Source organism: Tetrao urogallus, assembly GCF_951394365.1.
Source record: "Tetrao urogallus genome assembly, chromosome: 21".
Taxonomy (NCBI): Eukaryota; Metazoa; Chordata; class Aves; order Galliformes; family Phasianidae; genus Tetrao; species Tetrao urogallus.
In genome coordinates this window covers 3657309-3670580 of record NC_136834.1, presented here as the reverse complement: position 1 = coordinate 3670580, position 13272 = coordinate 3657309, and the positions used below count along the sequence as shown (strand labels likewise).

Below are 13272 nucleotides of genomic sequence, written 5' to 3'. Positions count from 1 at the left end.
GATCTGAACATGCTTGGAAACACGGCCACTGCACAGGAATCTGCCCAAACCTGACCCCAGCACGCAGCAAGTTCACACATCTCTGGGAATGAATGATCTCCACCTGGCTCATATACACAGAGTGTACCTCTGGGGGCTATTAAAGGATTAGAAGAGCAGCTGAAACTCTTTGGCAGCTTCTGTGTGAGCACTAAGGAACAAAAGGAGCTATTTCCAAAGACTGGAGTGCCACAGGAACAACTGTGTATCAGCAGCCCATGAATAAGCACAGGGCCAATGGAACACTCCTAAGCTCAAGAATAAGGCTCTGGAAGGACTCACCAGCAACTGTTAGCTTTCCAGGAGTCCATCTGATGAGCAGGGTGGGAGTGAGATTAAAGTCACGCGCATTTCCAGTCTTATGGTCCTTTGTACAGGTGACAGGATACATGCCTCCAGGAACACATCTATCAGAGCACCTTGGTGCATCTGACACACTCTCCACACAGAACATCAAGCACCAAAGGCCTGCCTTCACACATGTTGGACCCTCAAATTCATCTTCAAGGAATGGTCAAGGAGTACAATGCACTCCTTGCACACGACTGACCAAAACCCAGCCCAGGTGCTGTTCCGTGTCACCTGAGATGGTTCACTCAGGACATAAGGGGCACGCACCACACTGTGACATCAGTTCCTTGATCACAGGAACCGAGCTGACAGCAGGCATTGCCCCTTCCTAGTGACAAATACAAGGAATGGGAAATTTGCCACTGAAGTCACCATGCCACAAAACAGAGTGGTCCTACTAATTACTCAGAATGAGAACAACCTTAAGACAGAATAAAGGCTTATTTGAAAACTTCTGTGGGAGCTGTGCAGAAAGTCCGAATGAAGGTCAGAATTGAGCCATATTCTTCCACTGAATAGATCCCGGAAAACACCTGGGCCAGGCGAAGCACTGGGTTGTGTCACAGATCACTGCCCAAAACTTCTGGCTTGTCTGCCTTCACACTTGGAACAGTCTGCAAATCCATCATCTGTTCTACATCTGTCTGAATCTCCACCTTGTTCCTCTTGGCCATGATTCTGTTAATTTCCATGAAGGTTTTGTTCTTCGTCTCAGGTACAATGAAGAAGATGTAGATCATGGTGGCGAGGCATATACCACAGAAGATGAGGAAGCTGTAGGCCCCTAGTCCAGCCTGACAATGAAAGATGACAGGGCAAGAATCAGGGCAGTACTCCAATTGTGGTCAGTGCACGCTTGGGCATGCTGAATCCTGCAATAGCTATTCATGCAGCCACAGTAACGTTCCTTCAAGTGGAACAACTCAAAGCTAGTGGTGGTTCAGGATCCTGTCTTCTGATACCACCAAGATGGATTTATTGGAAACCACCATGGATTTACTGAAAAAGATGCCTAAGGGTGAGGGCCTCTTACACAAGTTCAAGTGAATTCACCAGTTCCCCTTGCACAGGCTAAAATCAGTCATTATAGCAATTTATGGGTCACTTCTACTAGGATCAGTGCAAACTGGTGACCCAGAGATCACTAATTTTGAGCTAAAGCCATGTGCCATCCCCTGCTCACACCTTACCTCCATGTAGAGGAACACGAGTCCCACAGTGAAGTTGCAGAGCCAGTGCACAGAGCCACCCACCATGAAGGCAGCAGGCCGGGACGACTGCAGGAACATCTCAGTGATCATCACAAAGGGGATTGGACCTGGAAGAATTGTATGCATGGAAATTCCAAAGGCATTCCTAAAGATGCAGGCACACAGCATCACAGCCCAGCTGGTAGGTCTCACCAATCTCAACACAGCTTTGCTTGAGATCTCACTGGACATCTCAGTACAAACTCAGCTGTGCCTTGGCTTTTCCTTTTGAAAGCCAGATGCTCCCCTGCCTCATGGGCACAGGAGCACCAATCTAGCTGACAATCAGCCAGGTGCATGGCTGCACAGGAGGAATTTGACCTCCTCAGATCAGCCCCACAGAGCTCTTAGTTTGATGCTTAGTGTAATGCTTGCCTTTACCCAACCTGTGGAGGGGACTGGGCTAACTTGTGTGTACTCACTGGCTCCAATAGCATGTCCAATGATGTAAATGATGACACACACTATGCTGAGGTAAGACATCCATGAGACAGTATTCTGCGAAGAATATAATCAGGAGTTAAGAGTTGGTTCTCAGCTCAAAGTCACCAACACATTCAAGGCATTAATTGAAACAAGATTTGGGGGTGTTCAGAAGTCATCCCCTGTTGCCAGCTATGCCCAAGCTGACATGCCAAGCTGTTGAGCTCATGCTCTGTGTACCACCTTTGCTTCCAGCTACAGGATGCAACAGGCACGAACACAATAGGCAGGGAGAAACATTCACACAGCAGCATCATGACCCTGCCTGGGTTCACTTTGGATAGACATGCAGGTACTGAGAGACCTCCCACACCAACTCCAAAATACACCAGGAGCACCAGGGTGATGCAGCTACAAACCTGGAGGTTTAGGGCCAAAGTCAACACTGCACAGGAGCCGCAGCACAACCCAAAGCCAGCAAGCAGCAGGATTCTCCTTCCCAAGGACTCCACAATGAAAACCTGAAAGAGATAGAAGAGGGTAAGAGATCAAACAATCAAAGCATAGAGCTTTATTCTACCTAATTTTATTAAAGTAATATTTAGCTATTAAGAAATGCAGTGAAATTTCCCCCATTTGCTAATGTATTGTGAGTAAGAAGTCACCCAGGAACTGCAAAAAGCCAGGCATGCCCTCTTTTGGTACCCAGCTCCAGAGAGCTGTAGGGGAGCATTGCATGGCAAGAGGAGGGCAGAGCAGCCTGGAAACCAAACATCCAAAATCACTGAGGCTCAGAGAACCCCAGCAGAAACTTACAGCAAGGAAAGTCATGAGAACGTTGATGGCACCTATGGACACGGTGACATACTGAACGTTGTTGGCCTCCACACCTGCTGACAGGAAGATTCTGTCCGCGTAGTAGAAGACCTGCAGCAAAAGCAATTGTGTTTAAATGTGGCCAGCAGCAGAGCACAGGAATCCTACTCTGGTTGTTTCTACAATCCTAGAAGTGGAACACAGGAATTCAGAAACTATTTCAGTACTGGAGATGTGGGTGTTAAGATCCAGACACGAGCATCTCACTCCAAAAACATCCCAACTACCCTTACAGGACAGCTGGACTCAGAACCATGTGCACACTCAGTTTGGTACAGGTTAGGCTGATTCCCACATAACATCACCAGTGTCCCTGGTGAAAGGACTACTCCTGTCTCCTAGTTTCCAGCTCCTACACCAGTGCTGCCCCACACTGAGTCCCACCCTGCTGTTACTCACTCCATTGATCCCTGAAAGCTGCTGTCCCATCATCATGACAACAATAGAGATGAGCTGCCAGCGCAGGCCTCTGAAGGTGCACAGGGTGAGCACAGACAGGTGTCCCTCTTCCTTTTCTGACTTGTCTTCTTGGCGCATTTCTTCTATCTCATCATCCACATCATCCCAGCCTCTCAAACGCTGCAGAGCTGGTTGGGAGAAGAAGATGAGCTACAGAGCCCAGGAAGCTCTCCCGCTTTACATCAAGACATTACAACATTCAAAGCCAAAGCAGTAGTACTGCTCACAGGATGGGAAGTCGGGAATTCATGGAAGCAAAGGAGCAATGCTGCAAAAAGCCAACCACCAACAACACGTCAACTAAGGATTTCATGCCATACCTTGTCGTGCTTGATCCTCATCGCCCTTCTGTATCAGCAGATATCTGGGACTTTCAGGAAAAAAGGGCAATGTAAGGAGCTGTAATGCTGATGGGATCCCAGTGAGCCCCAGGAGCAAGGGCCAGCCTGCAGCAAACAAGACAAGATGATGACTGGGAGAGATTTTCCTCCACGGAGCCGACAGAGAATTTCCTGAGCCAAAGCTTTACCTTCAGCATGCCCAAGAATGCTGGTAAGACCAAGGATCTGAGCTACGAGGATCCCGAGGGTGATGAAGAGCTGGGGTACTATCCCAATAGCACCTCTGAGATTTCTGGGGGACATTTCTCCCAGGAACATGGGAACCACGTTGGAGGCCAGACCTGGTAGGGATAGAACAAGGTCAGTCCTGCAGCTGCCTGACATCAGCACATTCACATCTGCAGTAAGACGCTTTTTTTCCTCATGTGTGAGATCAAAGTGATCCCTGCTAGAGCACAGGACACATGCAAGCTTCACACTTGAGCTCTTGTGCTCTGGCTGAAGATTTAACGTTATCCATATCCAGCAAAGAAGCTGTGTACTACGGCTCTTTTTCTCTCTCTTCACTGGGATGTTTGGAAAGCAAATTGAAAGGTAGAAGAGGAATTTGTTTTCTTCAGGGGCACAGTACTGTTAGCTGCAGCAGCCCTGAAAGCTGCCAGTTCCCATACTTATGCTGTAAATCTTGGCATGCAAAACCCAAACTCTAGAAGTCAAATGACCAAACAACTCTTATCTTACATTGGTAACTAAGTTCCCAGCCATCAAGTGCTAGGGGTTATAAAAGAGTTCAAGACATTATCTGAAGGCCAAAAGGCATAGAAACAAAATGTTAACACAACTGGAAAACATTATAAAATTAAATTCATGAGGTGTAGTGCTTAATGTTGACACTACAACAAACCTTCTAATTGCCCTCATAAAAAAAAGTGCTAACAGTGACTTGTAGACTGGTGCCTCCAATTAACAATGGCTAATTGCTCAGAATTATGCTGATGAACGCCCACCACAGAAGGGCCTTGGTGTTCCTCCCAGCTGCAAGGCCTCCCTTTTGCGAGGAGGAACCACGCCAGGATTCTAAAGGAGCCCCAGGCTGGCTTGATTCAGCAGCCTCCCTTCCCCAGAGGCAGGGCTCAGGCAGCCCCGATTCTTCTGTCAGTTACCCATAATTGAAACTATTTGGAGGGATCCCTCCTACCAGCTCCACCTGTAGTCAGAGAAGCAATGCTAAGAGCAGCTGCTGGGCTTAAGAGAGCAAAAAGTCTAAACAAAACAGACTAGACATGTTTCCTGCCTTAGATCAACAACTGCAACTGGAGCATGTTATAGATGGCGTTGTTTTCCTGTGCCAGTTTGTTTTCTCACATACCCACTCACTAACAAACTACACAGCATATCAGTCTTGCTAAGCCAAAGCCAATTAATTAAATCTGAGTGGTGTCAGGACCCTCATCAGTGTGGCTTGGCAGGAGCTCAGAGCAGCAGAGGGTGTCCAGCCATCCCATGCCTGTCAGGTGTCTGTTACTGCAGCTCCAGCACAGCCACCAAACCAACTCACACTCTGCCCCTTAGCTCCCCACTGGCCTTGCAGTAAATCCAGTGACCCTGCAACCTTCACTTTCATGTTTTTTCACCCCTGCAGGAAGAACAACCATTTCCAGGAGTGGATTACTGGATCTGGCATTCTATTCAATGACTTGAGCTTGGAAGGACTTTTCTGTTTTTTATTATGTTTAAAAACAGCCCATCTGCTCTAAGACACCTGGGAAAACAGATGACCATCGGCAAGTTTCCAGGCTGATGGCACTCGTGCTGAGCAGATGCTGACTGCAGAGGGCAGCTGCAGCCACAGACATCTCAGTACAGCCCACAGCCCAGCCTTACTGCCACTGTCTGCCAGAGATCTGATACTTCTGCAACACGCAGAGGAGGACTGCTATTCAAGCAAGCACAGAACTGCTATGCAGGTATTTGGCTAAAATATGCCACCTGTGAAACCACCTGTTGTGCAAAGACCTTTCCATTTCATTAGGTTTACTGCTCTTCCTTTAGCATCCAACCTCTCACTCACCAGCATATATCCCCATGATAACACGGGATACGATGATTACTTCAAAGGTTTTTGCTATCTCTGAGGTTCCCATAAGAACTGCAGCAACAATGGAGAAGAGGTTGTTTATCAGCAAGGTGCCTTTTCTGCAAAGCAACAGAGAGACAGAATCAGTTTAGTCTTCTAAGACCTCCCTAGCAGACAGACCCTCCGTTGTGTTACGCTGCTCAAAACCCAGAGGAGCTGCCATCCCAAAGACTAGCCAAAAGAAAACAGCTGTTTTCCTGTTCTTCCCTGCAGGCAATGAAGAAAGTTCAGGATACGTGAGCAGCTGAGACCTGCATGCAGCTCCCAGGACTTTCACCACTGCTGCCCACCTGGCTCAGAGCCCAGCGCACAGCCTGGCCTTGACCAGACTGGAATCAAATAAATTCTCCTACACGTGAGAGACACCACATTCCCAAGTCCAACACTGGGCTGACTGCTTTAGGATCGAGGCGGTGCGATGCTGCAGAGCTTGGTGAGCCGGAGCAACCGGTGAGGGCAGCCTTATCTGAGCCACACCGCTGTCACGTACCGGCCACAGTTGTTGACCAGAGGTCCCACTATGAGCGACCCAAAGAAGCCACCCAGGGGATACATGGACACAGTGAGGGACCACAGCAGTGTCTGGAAGCCCTCGTCCATGGAGACTCCATGCCTGTTGATGTAGGTTTGGTTGTAGAAGTCTTGCATGTACTGGAATGAAATACGGAGCGTGTTTAGCAGCAAGCAGAACTTCTGTATTGTAAAAGCTAATTAATAATCAATGCCATAAAACTTTAAACAAGTGTTTGATGAGACCAGAACAGCCAAGTCAGAAAAAGAATGCAAGGGAGAGCAGGAGAAGCCTTGCCTTATGCAAGTCATCCTGCCTTATTGGATTTGAAACAAATCATCCTGCCTTATCGGATCTGCCTGCTTCTCAGGAGGGAAGGCATTCCCCACACCCCATCGCTGCTGGGCACAAAGCCACCACACAGCCTCAGCACAGCCCCTGTCCTCTGCCAGGGACCATTGCTCCCCAGTGCTCAGTGATTCCACACGTGGAGCAGCACGAGGAGCTCAGACACCTGCCCTGGCACCTGTAATCAAGCTCCTCCTCCACCCTGTGCTATTGAACCTCCTCCTTCATCGCCATCCACATCCCAACCTACCGGGGCTGGAGAGTTGATCACGGACACGTTGTAGCCATACTGGAAGGATGATCCAAAGGCAGAGATGAGCGTTACCAGCGCAAGTGAAACTGTCAGTCTCTGCAGAGGGAAAACACAAGCACTTCAGAAGCAGGTTTGGCTTTCAAGCATAAATGGCATTGTGTAAAAACACAGAAATACCTTTTGCTTCACCAGTCGCATTTTTGGCTTTGTGTTATCCTACAAAGAAAGCCCAATTGGTTGCTTTCATCCTAACTCCCTTTGTTCTGCTTGATTTGCAGACAGTCATTACAGTAATTCATTCTACTCTTTCCCGTATTGATGGATCATTTGGATGATGAACAATTTTCAAGTTATTACACTTACAATACCACCCTGCAGTGAGAAAGGAATTGCATGCAATTATTCTTTTTCCAACGTGCAAGTTATCGATGCAATAAAGCAGAATGCTGCTGGAGGAGAGCTTTAAGAAGACAAGGTTGTAGGTGAAGCAGCAAGCCCCTTTCCTGCCCACTGTCCTCACCACAATTATATCAACACACACAGAGGCTTTCTGCAAACATTCAACCACTGTTCCAGCCTCAGCCCACAGCCAGCCCTGCTTTGTTGACTGAGCTGTCTTTTTTTTTTAATGTAGCTCACTAATACATCTCAAAGCCACTGCCGCAATAAAACCACTTTCCATTTCCACTTTTCATTCGTACCATTTTCTTATCCTTTCACTATCCTTAACGCCTGCAAGTTTTGCACATCCCAGCACACAGCACGGGTCCCACATGGAGGAACTGACATGGCCCTCACTGAACATTTGCCCTAACAGTGCTGGTGCTCATTGCCCTCCAGCTCTTCAGCAGCTCCTGCAGAGCTCTGCACTCTCAGGGGCTGCAGGAGGTGGAAAAGCCAATCGATCTGCAGCAGGAGAAAGCAGAGCCTTCCAGCACTGCTTTCTAACAGTAGACTGTCGACACACTTGCAGTGGTGATGAAAAGCAGGCTGCTTCGCTGGCGTTAAGCAAATCCCCAGAGCTCAGAAGAGCCGCTGGTGTTAATTATATAAACACACCACTTTTAGGAAAACCTTTGGCACACAGGAGCAATGCGTTGTGCAAGAACCCACAAATGCTGCTTTGCAAGGCAGCCCTCATCCAGAAACTTCTGCAGCCTTTTTAGGATTAGGAAGCAGGATAGAAAACACACAGACAAGATGGGGAGTTTCACAGAGCTGCCTGGTAGGTCAGATGCACAGAGCAAACTGGGAGACTCAGTGCAAAGCTGTGCTGCAGACAAACCGGGTTCAAAAACATACAAATCTCTGCTCTCCCTCTCTGCGGATGCCCAACGAGGAGATCTTGGTCCCCTTCCACTACAAACCTGCACAGCCCAAAGCCCACGGGAGCCAGAGCTGAGAACAGCCTGCATGCTTACCCCCTTCCTGCCTTCCTCCACGCTGGAGCTCTCCTGCTTTTCTCCGTTCATCTCTATTTTGGTGTTTGAATTGCAGATGCTGAGTCCAGACTTTTATAGCCTAAACAGACGACACAGGGGATGGAAACACCCTCCTTGGAAAGGAAACCCGCCCCGTGACGTTGAAGGAAGTGCCCAATCGATGGCCAGCTCTATCTGCCAAAGTCAGTAGATGGTTGTTGGGTCATTTCCCAATCCCGTGTGTCTTCTCCTGCGCATCTCCTCTCCCTTTTTCTTGCCGAATGTCACCAATGTCAGATGTTCTTGGGCCAGATCCAGACTCAAAGCAGAGCCAGCTGTAGGGGAAGCAGCCTCATCTGCTCCAGGAGGAGAGTGGACTTCTGGCCAAGGCTTCCAGAGGTGCCGTTCCCCAGCGCTAGCGTGCACAGCAAACTGACAGCAGGAGATCTGTTGTTCACTGCAGCCACTGCCTGGCAACCGTGTTCCAGCAAAAATAGAACATTCCATGGAACCTCATAGAGGGCTTTTGCCATGGGTCAGTGATAACCCTGAGCTGCACTAACCCTGCAGCCAGGTTGCACACCTCTACCCCCGGGCAGAAATACCAAACCTGGTCTCACCCTGCAGAGCAGCTGGCTCTTGGCACAGCTGCAGACTGCAGGTTCCTCCTTCTTGGGTTCGTTCTTGTCAATGCACAGAACATGCTGCTTTTTACATCAAAGCATAGCGGTTGCTTTCCTGCTCTGTGCAAGGTGCACCATGCTGCTGGCACACCATTAGCCTCCTACACGAGGAGACTACCCACAGCAGTCCAGGACTTAGTTAACCATTAACTACTACTCTTAGAGTTCATCAGCACAATACAAAGTTCACAGATACCCCTGGCAGCCAGAGTAACTAAAACCAAACCACATCATTGGCCCTGTTGTCTTTAACACCCAGTTAAAGAAACGCCAATCTCGAGCCAGACACGCTTCATGCGTCCTGCATGCATTCCTCAGCTGGCTGCAGCATCCCCACCTGATGAAGGCATCAGGTACACAATCTACTCAGCATATTTCCTTTGTCCTTGATTACCTTTTAGCACCCACGAGTAATATTACTGGATAGATATTTTAAAGGGCAAAGAACACGCAGTAGAAATAGTGAGGGCTCAGCAGGAGCAAAGCCAGGCACTGCTTCCTATAGGTGTACTTGCCAAAGCTCCTTATGTAAACGTTCAGTCGGCAGTAGGAAGTGATGTGGCCTTGTATTTGCAGGGCAGGGTGGACTAACTGGCTGTCAGCTCTTACTGTAAGCAAAGCTTAGAAACTGGCAAGACTCTAAAAATAGAAAGGGGAACAGAGCCCCTCTGCTTCAGGGCAGGGAACACAGTTCCAAGACTTCTGCTATTCATCCCTTCCTCGACCTGTCGTAATACAACGACCTCCACAATGCTGTTTGGTCAGATTTTGTGACAAGAATCATAGAATAACCCAGGTTGGAAGGGACTCACAAAAGCCAAGTCAATAATCTTCTTATGGAAACTGTCCTCAGTGGCTCACATCAAGAACACTCCTGGATCCTTCAGAATCCTGCTCCATGCTCCCACATATCTATCCCTTGGGGTTTTAGCTGCACAGAGATGCAAAGGATATCCATCGCACCAACAACTCTCACCCAGCCTCAGTGTTCCCACTGGGGATCTGCAGCCAGCAGGTACTAACAGCAATACTGAAGGAGCTATTACCATCCTGCCTTCAAACACTGTTCAAAGAGTCCCAAAATAAATGGGCCAGCTTACAGCAGCTATTGTAGTTCTCACTTTCATAGATCTTTAGTTAGAAGAAGGCAATGACATGTGAGTTATTCTGCCTCAAGGGTGGCGAATTTGCAAGGAGGACAAACCTCTCACAAAAAATCCCTGCCCTTTGAAGAGTGCTGTTCTTCCAGGAGCTCTGGGCAGGCTGACAGCTACTCCAATATTTGGTAATTGTGAAACAGAAGACTTTTCTGTCATGGTTTTTAAACTCTTTCCCTGAGCTTAAAGAAATAACCTTGACATAGATGGAAATAAAAAAGAAGATGCATTTGCCATCAGAAGTCCTTCATCAGAGCATAAATATTTGCTTATGACAGCAGAATGCTTTGAGTATTTGCCAATCACAGTGAGAGCCAGGCAGCATCATCCCTAAGGTGCCCATCAGCATCAAGCCTGGGAGATGTCAATGAAGGGAGACAGGATGGGGAGCAAATCTCCTTGAACTTTCACAGTAATTGCAGGGCAATAACTGCTGCCTCCAACTGCTCAGATTGTTGGACTTGAGCAAAGAGCAGAGCCAGCACCAAGAGAGCCAACTTCATAGGAATTTTACTATCACGTTTCTCTCAGCAAATCACCTGCCAGGCAGTGGCTGCCAGAACACAATGCGTTTGCCTGAAGGCATTAACCCAGCACTGCTATTTTCTCTCCTCTGCACTTGTCCACTGCATCCTCAGAGCTCCCAGGCCAGCATGCAGGAACTGTTCACACCCAGCTCACAGCCAAACCCTACAACGTCCTGTTATCTCTGCCAAAAGGGGAGCAAATATAATTAAAAGATGAGGCTTACCTGCCAGGAGAGTCAATCTGCTGACAACATATGCAGTTAAGAACAGCAGCAGCAAGCCGTGGAAAAGCTGCCATTAGGCTGGGAGCTGCAGTGCCTGGGGTAAGGAGTCTCATTAGGAGGCACTCCAACAGCACAGCCTGTCCATGAGTGACACGGGCAGCTCTTTCACTCACAGTTTGGGAAGGAACTGTATGTATAGAAGGGGAAAGGCAACACCACACGTAGTCTCGAGCTACAGCTGGAGCCCCAAAGTGAGACATAATTTAGCAAACAAGTTATTTACCTGCAAACAAGTCACATACAGATACTGCTTTATTAGCTGTGTAGTGGCTTCTGGACAGGTAAGCAAGACGTAGACATGGCGATCTGAACATCTATCAACAGTAAAAGCAGATCCTGGATAAAACAGGCCCATTTTGCAGATAATAGCAGCACACAAGAAGTTCTGCAACCAGGAGGCAAGCAAGACCCTACCCTGGCTGCACAAAGGCAATACTGGGAGGCATCCTGCCAGCTTTCTTCCTTTTCCACAGCAACTGTCAGATAACCTCAGAAGAGCCTCAGCCACACACACATCCCCCAGACAAGAACAGAGGGGCAGGCAGATCTGTGAACTTACTGATAGGCCCTGATAGCTTGCTCTGAGAACTGCCCAGTCCTTTCTCCACTGGCATGATTGCCTGCTGAAGCAGATGTTTCAGAAAGTGTTGGAATGCTTGCATATTAAAGCTCCATCTGCACTTCGTTCTGCAGAAGCACCTGACTGCCCAAACGTCCGCGGTGCCCTCTTGAACTTCAGTGGGTTTGCATTTCTGTGCAGGACAGAAGCACGGTTGTGCCAGCCAAGACTTGCCTTTTGCCACCTCGTGCCACTGCATCCAATTCTATGGCTCCCTGCAGGTTTGCATGGATGAGAGTTTTTATCCTCTCCTTACAACCACCCCAAGTCATCTTCATCTTTTGCCTGGTTGCCTTCCAGCTTCTTTTGTTTAACAAGCTCTGCTCTCTGCAGCCCTTTCCTTCCTTCTCCTCACCAGGCTCCACTCCTCCAGTCCGTAGCAGGCAGACAACACACTCCACACCTACAGCTCTTTCCATCTTGAGATCTTCAAAGCCATTCTGCAAACTTCTAAAACCCCCAGAAGAGCTGTGGTGGAAGCCAGCACGCAGCTCCTGCCCTGCATTCTAACACCAAGGCCAGGTCTCTGCATTGGAGCAGCTGAGCAGAGGAGCTCCAAGGGGCAAAGTCACAGCAGTATTTAGGATAAATTAACTAAAAGACAACCCTTGAAGTGCAAACTAACATTTTTTTCAAAGGCTTGCAGACACAAGGCAGAATGTTGTCAGCAAATCCCCCCGACAGAGCAGCCAAAATACTGCAAGGAGCTGCCTATCACTTCTAACACTGCAGAATAAACAAGCTTCCCCCTGCTTGCTCTCTGCAGCATCTGGACTCATTTCCTCGCCGGCCCTGCAGCAGGCCTCTAGCAGAGAACATTTATGGATCAATTTGGGGTACAATTCTAAGCCACAGAATAGCAAGTATCTCAGATGGGAAGCATTGTGCAACCCTAGAAACAGACACAGTTGCTCAATCAGTTGTAAAAATAGTCATAGGCTTGTACCACTGCTTGCACTGGGGCTCAGCTCCTCCCAGTCCTGTGAGATGGATGAAGTTTTCAGCCAAGAAAAGCTCTGTCACTGCTTGGAGTGCATACAGCTTACACAGCATTGCTCAGCTGACAGCCTGCCCCTCTTTTTTTTTTCATAAAAATCTGAATTTCTCTATTTGGGCAAGGCCTGGGAAAGCTCCAGCTCTCACCAGCATTAGCCCCACACACTTTACAGCATAGCCTCACATGGAGGAAATTCAATTTGTATTTTCATGATTAGATAATGTTCGTAATCTTGCATAGCTGAAGAGCCACAGCCCATAAGGTCAACAGCATGTACGGAAAGCAAGGCCCACACGCTTGGAGCTTATCACAGTTCTCAGCAATCGGCCAGTGGGAATCAATAGTGCAGAGTGGTGAACAGGTTGCTCAAACTGATAAAAGATCGGAAAGGCTTTGTATGCTATGCACACAAAAGAGATATGAAGAGACATTTGTCTACACAGACACAAGAGATTTGTCCTCCAGCACAACCTTTAAGGTACACCCAAGAAACCTGAAGAAAGACCTTGGATCCATATTCTTCATGGCCCTGAAAGGCCCACCACAACACGCTGAAACAACACCTTGGTAAAGAAACACAACTTTATTTTGTAGAA

At 48.1% G+C, this 13272-nt stretch overlaps 1 protein-coding gene across 1 annotated transcript; it reads right to left on the bottom strand.

The window, feature by feature from the left end:
• Window positions 1–950: 950 nt before the first annotated feature.
• On the bottom strand, window positions 951–11674 carry LOC306954304 (solute carrier family 2, facilitated glucose transporter member 5-like; the record flags this gene model as incomplete). The annotated part of the gene is given in 13 exon segments (XM_079545369.1): window positions 951–1184; window positions 1581–1708; window positions 2063–2138; window positions 2483–2584; window positions 2880–2990; window positions 3339–3526; window positions 3719–3844; window positions 3928–4080; window positions 5811–5935; window positions 6367–6527; window positions 6986–7084; window positions 11620–11623; window positions 11625–11674. Coding segments are annotated over 13 exon segments (1557 nt in total).
• Between the last annotated feature and the right edge of the window lie 1598 nt (window positions 11675–13272).